This window comes from Phasianus colchicus, chromosome 2, assembly GCF_987193195.1.
Source record: "Phasianus colchicus chromosome 2, bPhaCol1.hap1.1, whole genome shotgun sequence".
NCBI lineage: Eukaryota > Metazoa > Chordata > Aves > Galliformes > Phasianidae > Phasianus > Phasianus colchicus.
Genome location: NC_143437.1, coordinates 31,444,224 through 31,458,274, shown reverse-complemented (window position 1 = coordinate 31,458,274; position 14,051 = coordinate 31,444,224). Strand labels below are relative to the sequence as shown.

General features: G+C 34.1%; 1 protein-coding gene across 10 annotated transcripts in view; it reads left to right on the top strand.

Annotated features, from left to right (window-relative positions):
- BIRC6 (baculoviral IAP repeat containing 6) overlaps nucleotides 1-14,051 on the top strand; it is a 177,033-nt gene that overhangs the window by 98,072 nt on the left and 64,910 nt on the right. For all 10 annotated transcript variants that reach the window (XM_090135247.1, XM_090135246.1, XM_090135244.1 and 7 more), the window contains exons 55-61: nucleotides 1,414-2,194; nucleotides 3,119-3,262; nucleotides 4,684-4,813; nucleotides 8,066-8,197; nucleotides 9,515-9,682; nucleotides 10,923-11,096; nucleotides 12,486-12,682. In XM_090135247.1, coding sequence (XP_089991373.1) covers nucleotides 1,414-2,194; nucleotides 3,119-3,262; nucleotides 4,684-4,813; nucleotides 8,066-8,197; nucleotides 9,515-9,682; nucleotides 10,923-11,096; nucleotides 12,486-12,682 — 1,726 coding nt within the window. The remainder of the gene's footprint in view (nucleotides 1-1,413; nucleotides 2,195-3,118; nucleotides 3,263-4,683; nucleotides 4,814-8,065; nucleotides 8,198-9,514; nucleotides 9,683-10,922; nucleotides 11,097-12,485; nucleotides 12,683-14,051) is intronic.

Sequence of the window (14,051 nt, the reverse complement as noted above, 5' to 3'; positions counted from 1 at the left end):
CATCTTCTTTGATATTTCAACTTTTGAAATAATTTTGTTGACTCTAACTATAACTCTTAAGTTCTCCTTCATGTGATATATCACTTCTCCTCTGGATGTATTTTCCAGTCATTCCCATGTTTGATTTCACTACTTCTCTTTTTTACCAGTAGATACTAATTTATTCCTTAGTTATTTTTAATATCTTGTTGGAAAAGAGTTTTATTTTTCTACAGACAGTAAACTTACCTAGAAAATCCTGGTGGAAGGATTGTGTTGAATTTATAGTTGGTGAAGAGTTTGTGTGCTGTTATATATGGATTTTAAAAAATACTTGCCACTCAAAGTTTGGGAACTTTTCCAAAGTCACAGTTAGTGTTCTATCTTAGAGCAGTTTTTAATTTTTTTTAATCAGCCAGCATTGAAACTAACATTCGTTAGATCTACATTCTTTTCTGGAGTCTTCAATTCTCTTTAACTAAACATAAAATAATATTTCCATCCAGAAGAGGGAAAAACAATTCTTATCTTCTAAATAGAAATGTGATATGGGATGATACATTCAAATTATTAAAATACTAGCATCAAAGTGCCACGAGATGTGCATTAATGTATATATTTAGAGTTCAAGATTATATATCTTGTATATGATGTCATAGTAACTTGAATGCAATTCAGAAAACTGCTTTTTAAAATATTTCTTTGTATCAACTTGTTATGAGTAGGTGAAGTATAATATTTTCACTAATTTATAAATACCACTTTGCAAGTATAAGCTAAATAATTGGAGCAAAATTAGCTTTTGCAGTCAGGTGCCTTTGATGTGATATTATTTGAATAGAAGTGAGCTTAAAGGTAGTTGTTTTTAGCCTGTGTCCTAAGGATAGTAAGAATAGTGTCATTCAACCAATGAGATTCTTTCTGCTTTCATTTTCTGTGCAACATCTTCAGTTAGAATTCTAATAAAAGAAATGTTAAAATAAAAAGGGGGGGGGGGGGAGGGGGGCAGAGGGGGGAGAAAAGCAAAGGACTAAGTAAGAGAACTTTGTGGAAAATGTGTGCCTTCTAGTAGCTGCATCTTGAAGAGTTCACAGCACGGAGTCGTTGCAGTTGTCTCAAAAATGTGTAAATTAAGTGACAGCAGTCCAAAGACGGAAATCCCATCTTTGATGGCAATATCCCAGCAAAAGCCACCTCTTTGCTATTTTTAATACAGTATGATGAAATAAATTCAGATGTAGGGATGAGGTATGCCTTTTGGGTAAAGAATGTCCTGCTAATATAGCAATCCAAAAGAGGCTGTCAAACTCAGCTCAGTTTTACAACAGTTTCTAGAATAGTTAATAATTAATGTGAAAGATGATGTATAAAATGACAAAGAAAAGAGAATATGAGTGGCAAGCTATGTTTTGATATTATTTTTGTCTTCTACAGATCGCTGTTTAACTGGTCCATGTCTCTTCCCTGCAACATGGTTTTGAAGAAAGCTGTTGATAGTTTGCTTTGCTCAATGTGCCACATCCACCCAAATTACTTTTCCTTACTCATGGGATGGATGGGTATCACTCCTCCTCCAATGCAGTGTCAACACAGACTGTCCATGACTGATGACAGCAAAAAGCAGGACCTCAGCTCATCTTTAACAGATGACTCTAAAAACGCACAAGCCCCTCTTGCACTAACGGAGTCTCACCTGGCTACTCTTGCTGCCTCATCTCAGTCTCCTGAAGCTATCAAGCAGTTATTGGACTCAGGTTTGCCTTCGCTGCTTGTGAGAAGTCTTGCTAGTTTTTGCTTTAACCACACTTCTAGCTCGGACTGCAATGCACAATCAACGGATATCACCCAGGATAGACTCAGGAGGCACCATGTCCCGCAGCACTTTAATAAAATGCCTATCACAGCAGACCTGGTTGCTCCTGTTCTCAGGTTTTTGACGGAAGTTGGCAACAGCCACATAATGAAGGACTGGTTGGGTGGTTCTGAAGTCAATCCGCTGTGGACAGCACTTTTATTTCTGTTGTGCCATTCTGGTGCTACTTCTGGAGGACACAATGTAACTGCACAACAGACAAGTGCAAGATCCAGCTTGCTTTCTTCAACTGTAACAGCAGGGTTGACCACTCAGCAGCGGACAGCAATTGAAAATGCAACAGTTGCTTTCTTCTTACAGTGCATTTCCTGCCATCCTAATAACCAGAGGCTTATGGCACAGGTGAGACAGAAAATAAATGAAATTGCCATTTCTTTGTTAATAATGAGTCAAAATTTGCATAGTTTCCAATTTTGGAACTTCTTTTTTTCTTTCTTTCTTTAAGGTATTTGTTTTGTAGGTTGTCGTCAACTGGGAGAGTTTTGTGTTGAAACTGTTAGCTTGTTGGTCAGACTTAGAAAACTATAAGAATACTTGGACATGGCTATTCAGTGCTGTATATGGATTTGTATTGCACTTGGCTGTATTAAGATGTATGTCTGGCCTTAACAAGACACTTAACAATCCACAATACTGTATTTAAGTACATAGGTTTAAACTCTTTTGAAGTGGGATTTCAAAATGAAGCTCCGTACATGTATTTTAAATTAGGAAATTGAAGAAAAATTTCTGTTTATTTACACAGACGTATATGCTGTGCAATTGGTGTCCAGGAATATGTGGAATATTACAGAATAGTCCACTATTCTAATGCAAATTCAGCTAATTTCCTCACAGTTTTTAACCTTTCAGACCTAGCTAAATGAAAGTACAGTTAAAATGACCTTTCCTTTCAATATTAAGAATGTCTGTGCCCCAGGAACAGTTAGCTTGAGTAAAAAAATAAGTCAGTACATTTCTCTGACTCTTTGCTGCAGAATAGGAAAATCTTGCTTTAGGAATTCAAAAGTTATTTTTCTGAACACTTTTTCTTCCGTTTTTATTTTTCTTAGTACTCTACATGTTTACAATTACTTTGCTGTATTCAGTATTTTGTACATTTTTAAAAAATTTTCTGTTGATAGTTTCTTCAGTGGTGCTCATTTCTGATCTGGTTTGAATGATAGGTAGAAGGTAGATCTTAGGCATTGCTTATTACGGCTGTATAGAGCTGTATTTTGGAGACCTAAATATAGAAATATTTTAAATGTAATTTTGTGTTCCCAGGTTCTCTGTGAATTGTTCCAGTCTTCTCCTCAACGTGGGAACCTCCCAACCTCTGGAAACATTTCAGGATTTATTCGGAGGCTTTTTTTGCAGCTGATGCTCGAGGATGAGAAAGTGACTTTGTTTCTTCAGTCCCCATGTCCAGTAAGAGTTTTTGCTATCTACATGGGCAAAATGGCTCAAATTTAACCCTCCCCCCAAAAATTGATGTATATTCAACTTCAAAAGGTCAAGATAGCTCCTTTTCCTTCTGTATGTATCTAGAAAGTAATGTTTAGGTGAATAGTAATTCAGCATTTTAAAAGAAAATGTAAGGCATTGTTTTGAGAGAAGGCCATCTTGCTGAAAACATCTATGTTCTGACAGAATAGAAAACTGGAATTTATCTTAGGCTTCCATAAGACCTTTCAATAGTATTCTTAAATATTAGCAACAAACATAGATGTAAGTTCTAGTCCTTGCATCGGTTCTTCATTTTAAATTTTGTTGAGGAACTGTCTGAATTTTGATGCTCCAAAACTGGCAGAGATCCTTCATCGTTAGCCATAACACCACTAATAAATCCGTGAGTGATAAATTCTTGAACTGATCTGTAAAGCAACTTTATGCATTTACACTTCTTTACCAGAACAGAGCTACAATCAGTGACTGAACTGCTGTGCTTTTATATATGACAGGGAAACTAGATTAGATAGTGCTAAATGGAGAAGGGAGAGCACATAAGTTTTAGTACAAAGATGTTTAAATGTTTTATTTCAGCCTGGCTGAGATCAATTCTTAATATGGCTTTTGTTATCATCAAGGTAGTATCAGTATTCTAATAAGATGGCTTACAGATTTTTGCAGTGTTACTGAATAAGTTGAGAGCGAAACAAGTTCTTAAAAACAAGTTGCCAGATAATTCAGTTTCATCTGAAGAAACAGTCTGGCTGTTCTTAATGGGTAGAAGTTTCCTCCTTTCACATCCAAAGAGGAGACTTAAAAGTGATCTGGATATGCAGAGCATATTTCTAATATATCTAGCAGATTAATCTTTAATGTGTTGGTTCCCCACTTTATTTCTGAAGTTCTTAGGAAAACTGTATATTTAAGTCAGTTTTCCATTGTAATGAACTATTAAATGCATTTGTTACTATTGCACAACAATTGGTTCTATGTATAAGTATTAGTAAACAGTTTTCCTGATGGTTTGGAAAAGAGAGCAATAGCTTTCTGCAGAAAAGTTTGTAAAGTTTGCAAGCAAAGAACAATATAAAAATATGAACATGGCTCAGACTAAGATATGTGATACTAAAATACTTGAAATATTTGAACTAATAAAGACTTAGTTATCCATCGCAATAGCAAAAAGTAAATATGCTGAGTAGAAGAACTTTATTCACAAGTCAGGACTCGAGAGAAGTAGCATCTTACTATAATTTGACCCTCTAACATTGAAGGGTAAGTAAGTTTTCATTTTAAACACATATAAGAGTTAATTTTATTTTGCTGAAATATATTTATAGAAATTTAGTGTTTTATCTTATTTCTGAATCTTAAAAGCATGTTAACTTTTTATCTTTCAGCTGTACAAAGGTAGAATTAATGCTACTAGTCATGTAATTCAACATCCAATGTATGGAGCTGGGCACAAATTTCGTACTCTTCATTTACCTGTCTCAACAACTCTAGCTGAAGTTCTTGATCGTGTGTCAGGCAAGTTTACAACAGTTTGTTTTATTTTTAAGGTAGCCTAGATTTCCTTTTTTTTTTTTTGGTACGTGTATATTTGCAGTGTTCCTAGGTAATTGTTAGATGTGACACAAAGGTTTAAATTATAATCTTTTGAATATACCTTGCATGTTCCATTTAAAATGCACTGTGCTGGTTGTATTACTGTTTTTTCCTTCCATTAAACTCCAATTAAGATACCATTTCAGAGGGGAAGGTGGGATTTTTGTTGTTTTTGTATTGTTTTGTTTTTAAGTACTCATGTATTCTTAAATCTGTCAAGTCATACTGCAAATATTGATCTTCAGAATGCCCTTTCACTTAAATTCCAGTAATGTCACTTTAATATCCTGAAACTTAAACGGTTATCTCAATGGTGTTGCTATGAGAAGAGCGCCAGTGATCCAATTTCTTTGAATACACATTTGTATACTGTGCAGACACTTCAGTTTACTTACTACGTGGAGATTGGAAAGCTTAATTTGCTTGTAGAGATTAATTTTCAAATTATAAGACATGACTTTCATTTATTTTTATGAAATGAAATATTTTGTTACGCTACTTGAATTTATATGGAGAAATGAATCTGTAGGGGGCTTTGTTGATTAGGCCTCAATAGGCCATGATATGAGATTCAGTACCTGAATGGGAGATGCCTTAAACTTAAAATGAATCTCACCTTGATATTCATTTAATACTTTAGAAAATAGACCTGTATGTTTAAGATTATAGTTAATGATCTTTTTCAAAACGTAGAAATTGTCCGAAAGGTATTGTGTTCATGCCAGAACTCTCTAGGTGATATCATCAAGTTGATTCACTTCAGGTAAAAAATAGAGCAAAATATTAATTTTGCACTATATATCAATATTAAGCATGCAGAATTCAAAGAAAAGAAACAGAGTGATGGAAGGGGGAGCACCAGTAATTCCGCTTTAATCTTAAGACGTTGTCAATAATAGCAAATCAAAATAAAAAATGATCACAGTAGTTATGAGTTTGCCATATTGCAGATGTACACTGTGAAGGGCTTGCATACGTACCTGGTTGGGTATGTAGTCCTTATACATATGCATTAACTTTTTTTGACTGTAGGATCAAATTTAATTTCTTACGCAGTTCTTTGTAGAGTTCAGAAGAACTGTTGCCTTTTAATATCTAGTTAAAATCTATGCATTTACATAATTAATAAGCACATTTGGGCAATAAATATGTTATCTAATGAGATGATAGAAGTACTGTAACGGTGCTTGATAAAAACAGCATGTGCTTTGGATTGTTAAGTAAAAACAGTAGAGCCTAGAAAAATGCTTGAAGTTTATTTACCACGGAATAATATGCTGTTTTGCATAGAAGTCTTTATTAACTTAGTGTTCAGACACGATCATGTGTGACCAAGAGCTTCCAAGTTCCTTCTGCTGTTTATGGTCAGAAATACTTTAATGAGAGAAACAGTTGATGCACATGAGGTGAAGATCAGTTGTTGAACAGTGACATAACCTGTACTGATCAGCTGCCTCAGTGGTGTATTGTGCTCAGCTTGATAGCCACTGCTAATAGGGTCTGGGGAAGGAAACGTGCTGATGTGATGTACAGTAATGCACATAATGAAATGGGTCAAATGCTGACTTCATAGTTCATCATAACTTCGCTTTATGAAATTCGCTTACAGAATTGTTTCATTTTAAATTGAAAGAATTAGTTCTGGAAAAGTTCATGTTCTTTTACACTTTCCTCCTGTATCTGTTGTGATTTTTCTGATATTAAAAGCTTTGTGATTCCTGTGTATCTTTCCATGAAGTTCATGGTTAGGATAGTGAAGACGACTAATATACAAGGAATGAACTGTATGTTTAGGGTGAAAGGAGAGACAGGATGGATTGGTGGTGGGAAAAGGAAAAACAGGCTGCTACCACTGCAACAGTAGGAAGTTTTGAAGATCCTGTTTTGAAGACTGGTTTAATTTCTTTTTTCTTTCTTAGCTATTCTTTTAAGATCTTCTGTTATATTAAGATCTCACATTGATCATTTCGTACTTTCTGTAAAAACAAAAATAAGTGTGTTCATCTCTCATTTTTTCTCACTGCCTTAAAAAAGAAAAAAACAAGAAAGTATGGTGTAAGAGCATTGCTAAATTTGCTGCTCACATCCCTTCACAAGAGGAAGAAAGTATGCAGTGTAATGGCAGATAGAATAGTCTAGAATGAGTATCAGTTGTTCTGTATTCCATCCACCTTAGTTTTAATTTGCTGATCACAACAGGTCATAAAGACTGAATGACAAATGTGGATATTATCTGAGTAACAAGATCTTAAGCATCTTCAGTAATTTTATTAATGAAATTTATATTGTCTACCAGTAAATGGGTATTCGGCCCATGAGACCAAATTAGTGTTTAGTATATAAATAATGCTGATGAGGATATTAAAAGTGCTTATGAGGATATCCACAACAAGTCTGAAATATACATCTATAAATAAATATACACACAGATATGTACATAAATAGATGTAAATGTATATTAGGTCCTGAGTAACAGCATTTTCACACTGTGTGTCTTCTCCAAGGCAACTGGAGAATGATTTAAAAATTTTGATGCCAGTGATTTACAAGGTGTAAAATAATCCATTGAAATGAACAATAAACAATTTTTTAAGCTGCTTGCTTATATCTTTGATCTATACTAATGATCAAGATCGAGATTATTATACTGCAGTAACTAAGTATTCACTAAAGCAAATGCACAAGTTTTGGATGTGTTCTTTATGCATCTCATAATTTTACCAGATCTGAAACTGCTATCTAGATGCTTAGGCTTAAATACAACAATATAAGTAAGTCAGTAGATATCCTTTAAAAATAAATAAATACATTTCTTTTTTTCCTTAGGTTTGATTTGATTCTCTTTGGTTTGCTTGTCTTGTCTTTTTCTAATCTTTTTTTTTTTTTTTTTATTATTTGTTGCAGTTGTGGTTTAACATAAGTATACTTGACTTATCATGTAACAGATTTAGGTTGTAACAGTTTTAAATTGTTAAAGGGCAGATTTGGGAGGAGGGGAGATTGCACTTGTAATAGCTAAATTCTTAAATATTTATAAGGATATTGTTGCCTGGGATGGAAATCTTAGCCACAGAAATAGTTCAACTATAGTTGTGTTAACAGACTAGAAACTGGCAACAAAGTCAATATTAAAATACCATTCTCTCCTGTTTTGATTTTTTTTTCCCTGTGTAGATACACCCAGTATCACAGCTAAGCTAATTAATGAACAAAAGGAAGATAAAGAAAAGAAGAACTATGAAGAAAAAGAAAAAGTTAAGGCAGAAAATGGGTTCCAGGATAATTACAGTGTTGTTGTTGCTTCTGGTATGTTTTTGTTCATCTTCTGAAAAATTATCTTTCAGACATTAAAGTAGGTCATAGTGTAGTTAGCTGTGTCTCATCCCACTTGCATCTCTGGTCATGCTGCTTCATATAATCAATTTCCTGTTTAAAAAGAAAGATTTAAGTTCTTCCGTCTTGCTTGTGTTTCTTCCATTTAAGTAAAACAGTTTAAATGTGGATTTAATTTACATTTGTTTTTAACTGCCTTCTCATGGAGTCTTTTCTTTTGTCTGTATCTCGGTTTTTTTTGTTGTTTTGTTTTTTGTTTTTTTTTTTTTGTACAATTTTTTGTTTCCTCGTACTCATGCAGTCACTGTTTTACCTGTTCCCTATTGGTAAAATTGTTAGAGAGAAGATATGTTATTTGGAACCTGATCTTCCAGGTTCCAGAGAGAGACTATGTTAGTAGACTGAAATTAGCTGAGTATTGTAGCTTATCCTACTAAGAAGGTGAAGTCATAGCATATTATAATATTTCAGGTCAGAATAATGTTAGTTTTACGGCTGTTCTTGGCTGATTATGATGCAGTAGTTGCACATATATTCCTGTTTAGATCTGTTGACTTCTTCACTTCTGCCATTCTATACAATTGGCAGAACATGTTTGTAATCCAGTTTCAGTATACTTCATCATTGACTATCTCAAAACGTGGCAGTTTTGATACATAAGCTTAGTAAGCTTTCGTGTACCTATTAAGCCCTTTAATTTTCATGTAGTTCTTAAGGTTCTGACCAAGGCAGTTTTAAAAGTACGTTTAAAGGTGCTTTTCATCGGTTGTTCTAGTGTCAGTACTGTAGCTGAAGTCACCTGGTAAGTATGGATTGAAATAGCTGTTGATGTAGAAATTTTTTGTCTTACTTGATTTCAGTTTGAAAAAACAGCTTCAAAAAGATTTGCTATAGGTCCCTGTCGTGTTATCAAGTGCAACAGGGGAAGGGGGACCTTTTCTTCCCGTTTCAGGGAGAAGGAAAGAAAAACCATATGTCATCATGTGGAATACTGATAAAACTAGGACAGTCCCATTGATAGACAGGCTCTTTAGCTGTGTTTAAGAGCAGAATCAAAGTAGCAATTTACAGTTACAGCTTGTTTTATACTTAGGACTTAGGAGGATGTACAACTGTGAAAAATACTGGGATTAAATTCAAATGTATTTTTTATGTGAATGCTGTTCTGATATTTGTTAGTTGTATTTTTCAGTGTGACTTTTTTTGCAACAGTTGAAAGGATTGACTACATTGCAACTTAGCTATCTGAAATTATTAAATACTATATTATTATTATTGTCTCTGTACTAGGTTTGAAATCTCAGTCAAAAAGAGCTGTTTCATCTACCCCTCCACGTCCACCGTCAAGACGAGGAAGAGTGATGGCAGATAAAGTAGGTACCTCTTCCTCAGGAGCAGAATCTTCCAGCAAGACTATTAGTGTTCCAGTTTTCCATCTCTACCATAAACTTCTACCAGGTAACTTTAATAACTGTCTTTAAGCTTAAAAAAAATTATCTTTTTCAGTAGCTGTTATTTCTTTAGAAAGACAATACAATGGTAACATATTCTTTGTCTGTTTATTCACTCACTTAATGAGTAGAGCACTTTTGGGATGAAGACTGCTTTCAGGTGGAACTGAAGCTTCATAATATCTTTGTAACTTGACCAAAAAAGGAAAAGGAAGCAACTAATGGAATTAGGAAATATCAGATCTCTAATCAAAAATATTTTTGCCTTTGATACTTTCTTCAGTATATAGCTGTTAAAAATTTGACTGTCCTCTAATTGTGCTGTAGACCATTCTGCATTTGTGTAATGGTCTCATTGATCATGCTTCTCATGCAACTAACAGTTGTCATGCACATACACAAGTGCAGAATCAGTGATGAAAAATGGTGGAAGACTTGCTTCACTTACACAATGGCAAGGCATAATTAGCATTCGTTTCATTAGACACCGTCCTCCATTGATGAGATGGATTGCCACTGAAAACCTTACCAGGACTTCTGTTAATTGGCCAAGTACTGTCAAAATGAAATTAGTATGCTAAGTATATTAAACCATATAATTGTAAAACATTTCCCTTCACGTCAGAGTCTAATAATTACCAGGAAAATTTGTTCTGCCTTAAGATTAACTTGTAATTTCAAGGAATAACATATTCTTCCTAAGCACAGTGGCTGAAGTCCAGATGTGAGTGATTGATTTGGGCTGTAGTTGCATGTGCATTTCATTTCTACACTGCTGCTGAAAAAATTACTCCCTGCACTGCCGTTCACTTTTTCTTGAGTTGTTGTGTCTTGAAATTGGTATATTGAGGTAGGCCTGGGATTCATAGCACTGGAAAGGAACTGCAGGTTTGTTTGCTTTACTGTTTCTTCCACTTCAGCTTTTTTATCTTATTGTCATATTCTTTTATGCCACCACAATTTAATCAGTTGGATTTAATAGTAGGGGGCAAGGCAGTACCCAATTAAAATGCACATCAAATTACAACCTTAGCCATTTGTTAAATATGTCACATGCTTTGGGCTTTTGACACAGAGCTGCTGTAGGGAATTCCCAAGAGAATATACACTGGAAGTAAGGCCTTGGTTTAGAGCCACTTAATATTTAGTATACTTGGCTTCTGCAGCAGAAGAACAGCGCGTGGGCATTTATGTTATGATAACCCACTCATAACTTTTCACTCTGACTCAATGCCATTGTTGTTTAGGGCAGCCATTACCCGCTGAAATGACTCTTGCCCAGCTTCTGACTCTCCTGTATGACCGTAAACTTCCTCAAGGATACCGATCAATAGATTTGACAGTTAAGCTTGGATCCAAAGTAATCTCAGATCCAAGCTTATCAAAAACAGACTCATTTAAACGTCTTCATACAGAAAAAGGTAAGTTTTGGGTTTTTTTTTCCTTTTTATAATGCTTTATAATGCCAGCTCTCAGTAGTGTGTGTTTGGGCTAATAGCCAGGGCAGATTAAGAAATGCAGAAGCACTTACAGACACCTGTGAAAAATGTTATTGCAGTAGCCTGAGTACTTAACATACTTCATGGAAAATGGGAATTATTATCAAGCCCATCTGAGCATGTCTCGTAAGTCCAGCTTTTAAGAACATTCTTTTTAAAATCATCTAATATAGTCCGTTTCTTGTTGAGGGTTTTTTCTAATTGCTTGATGCAGATTTTCCCTCTCAGAATCTGATTTGAAATATTTTGTTATTGTTCATTTAAGGAAGGAGTTAGAGGAATGGGACCTTGAAATTTAGCCAAGATGGTCTGATCGCCAACCTGCCTGCACAGCATGGAACTACAAAGTTAATCATGCAGCTATTTTAGGACATAGGCTTTTGTAAAAACTCACTAGATAGATCAATCTCTTTCTAAAAAAGACAAAATCTGAAGAAGAATCTCATTAAATATATATATATATATATATATACATATATATATATATATATATATATATATGTAAAAGTCTGTTTTCTTGCTACTAGTCTGAACCAAGTATTTCCTGACTATGCATGAGGGATGGCTATACAGATCTCTTACTACTGAAATGATTTTATCTTTCAAGTAATAATTTTGTGTTATTAATATCTTTCTATTGGAATGAAATTAGAGTAGGTTCAGCTTAGTAGTTGCATGCAAAAACATGAAGATGCTCTGAATTTTTGCTGGATTACTGGGATTTGTTTTTGTTGGGTTTTTTTTAGACTTGAGACTAGTACTGCTGCAAATTTTACTTTGTCATCACAAATCCACTGATTGATGTTAGTATACAGCAAGTATTAATTATGTTTAGATGTTTTATAATGACCACTTAGCAGTTGTGAAAGTTAATGCTTATGCCATTAAACTATTTTTATTATAATTCATAGAAGTAATTCCTGAATTTGTTTTACTATTTTGATGCAATTTTCCGTTAAAAAATATATTTGAATAATTGTAGATATATATTATAATAATTAACATATTAACTTGCACAAATTATCCATACTTATGACATGAGTTTGCTATAATTGCCAATAGGTACTAATATTTTTATTTCCTTTTGATATTATTGCACTCATTCCTAGAATCATAGAATTGCTCAGGTTGGAAAAGACCTTAAAGATCACGGAGTCCAACCACAACCTAACCTAACCTTCATTTCAGTCCTTGACTCAGATTTTACTGTAAAAGGAAATCCTACTTTTGAGGTAGTTTTTTATATGAGGAGGAGGAAAAAATACATAATATTGATGATGACCTATTAACTTGTTTTACCTTTGTCTGTAGAACATACAGATTTACTGGGTCCTTGTCCTGAAGATGAAGCTATCAGTCCTGGGGATGAGTGCATGGATGCAGTGTTAGATGAATCACTTCTTGAAACATGTCCCATTCAGTCTCCACTGCAAGTTTTTGCAGGGATGGGTGGATTGGCTCTAATTGCAGAGAGACTCCCTATGCTTTATCCTGATGTAATTCAGCAAGTGAGTGAAAAAATCAGTCTAGAAAAGCATGCTAACAATTTTTTGTTTGTTCAGGAACAGTATTTTTCCCATATTTCTGTATGGTTCAGTTTGAAATCTCAGCCAGGAGAGGAAACAACTTTAAAATACACAAGTGCATGACTCCACAGCAGTGCAGTTGTACATGCTGTTTCCCTAGACATCTTACAGTTTGCTTGAGTAGCCACGTTCTTGTAAAACAAAAGCAAGAATTCAGTGTTGTTCTTGACTTACCTCTGTTAATTCCTAAGATATTTGGGAGGGTAAGGTAGCAAAGAGTTGCTGTTGTGCTATAAAGCCATACTTACATATCATTTAATTATTCTCAGTGATCTTTTTTTTGTGGTTAAGTGAAATGTGATCTTCAGTGTGGACTATATAATTTTATATATTATAATTGTAAATAACCCTATCTCAATCAATTTTATAATAATAGCATATGAATTTCATGGTAAACACATTATTTATTTGTATATGTGTATATCTCTGATTATCATAATTATGTATAGAATTTTTGTGGATAGGCTTTTTGAAAATGTCAGCAGTTGCGTTTGTGTGGAATTATTTCTTTGGCTGCTTTTCTTCGTACGCAGGCCCTTATTATGAAAAAATTCAAGAGTAGCCCCAAAATTATTTAGTTGGTCGTGTTTCTTAACATTTTTTTAACTGATATACCTAATAAAGATTGTGAATATCTGTTCCCTGTGAAATAGAGTTGATCATGACTGAAGGGTGCTGCTGAGTACCTTGACTGCAAAACTGCAGGAGTGGGTAGCCTGTCATGAGATCAGGTGATTAATGTGAGTCATTTGTAAATGCAGTGCAATTCAGGAAGAACACATTCAGTCCTGGCAGCACGTTACATGAAAGTGTAGTTTTCTGAAGATATTTTAGAGAGATCACATTAAGCCTGTAAGATATCTCAAAGTTAAGGAAATGTGTTTGCATAGGTGATTACTGTATTTTGAAATACTGTAAAATAGCATGTAGTCTGCATTGATAAAGACAGATCTGTGGAATTCTGCAACAGGTAAATGTCAGCTTATAGCCATAAGAAATTTGATCCCTTTTTTTCCTTCTCTGAAGTCTTCTGGAAGTCCTGGGAACTTATTTTCTTGAAACATTTTTTTCTTATTTGCGATACGTTTAAATTTAAATACAGAATAAGAATTATGTGATAAAAACAACAAGTATGGTAATGCTAAATAGAAGATTCATGATTAAGACTCTTGAATTCTTTAGACTCTTTGCTCTTTAATTTTACTCATATTTTGCTTTGTTTTATTGATACTTGTCATTCTGCAAGTTCTATTTTTTAATATTTACCTAGTTATTCTTTTAATGTGTAGAT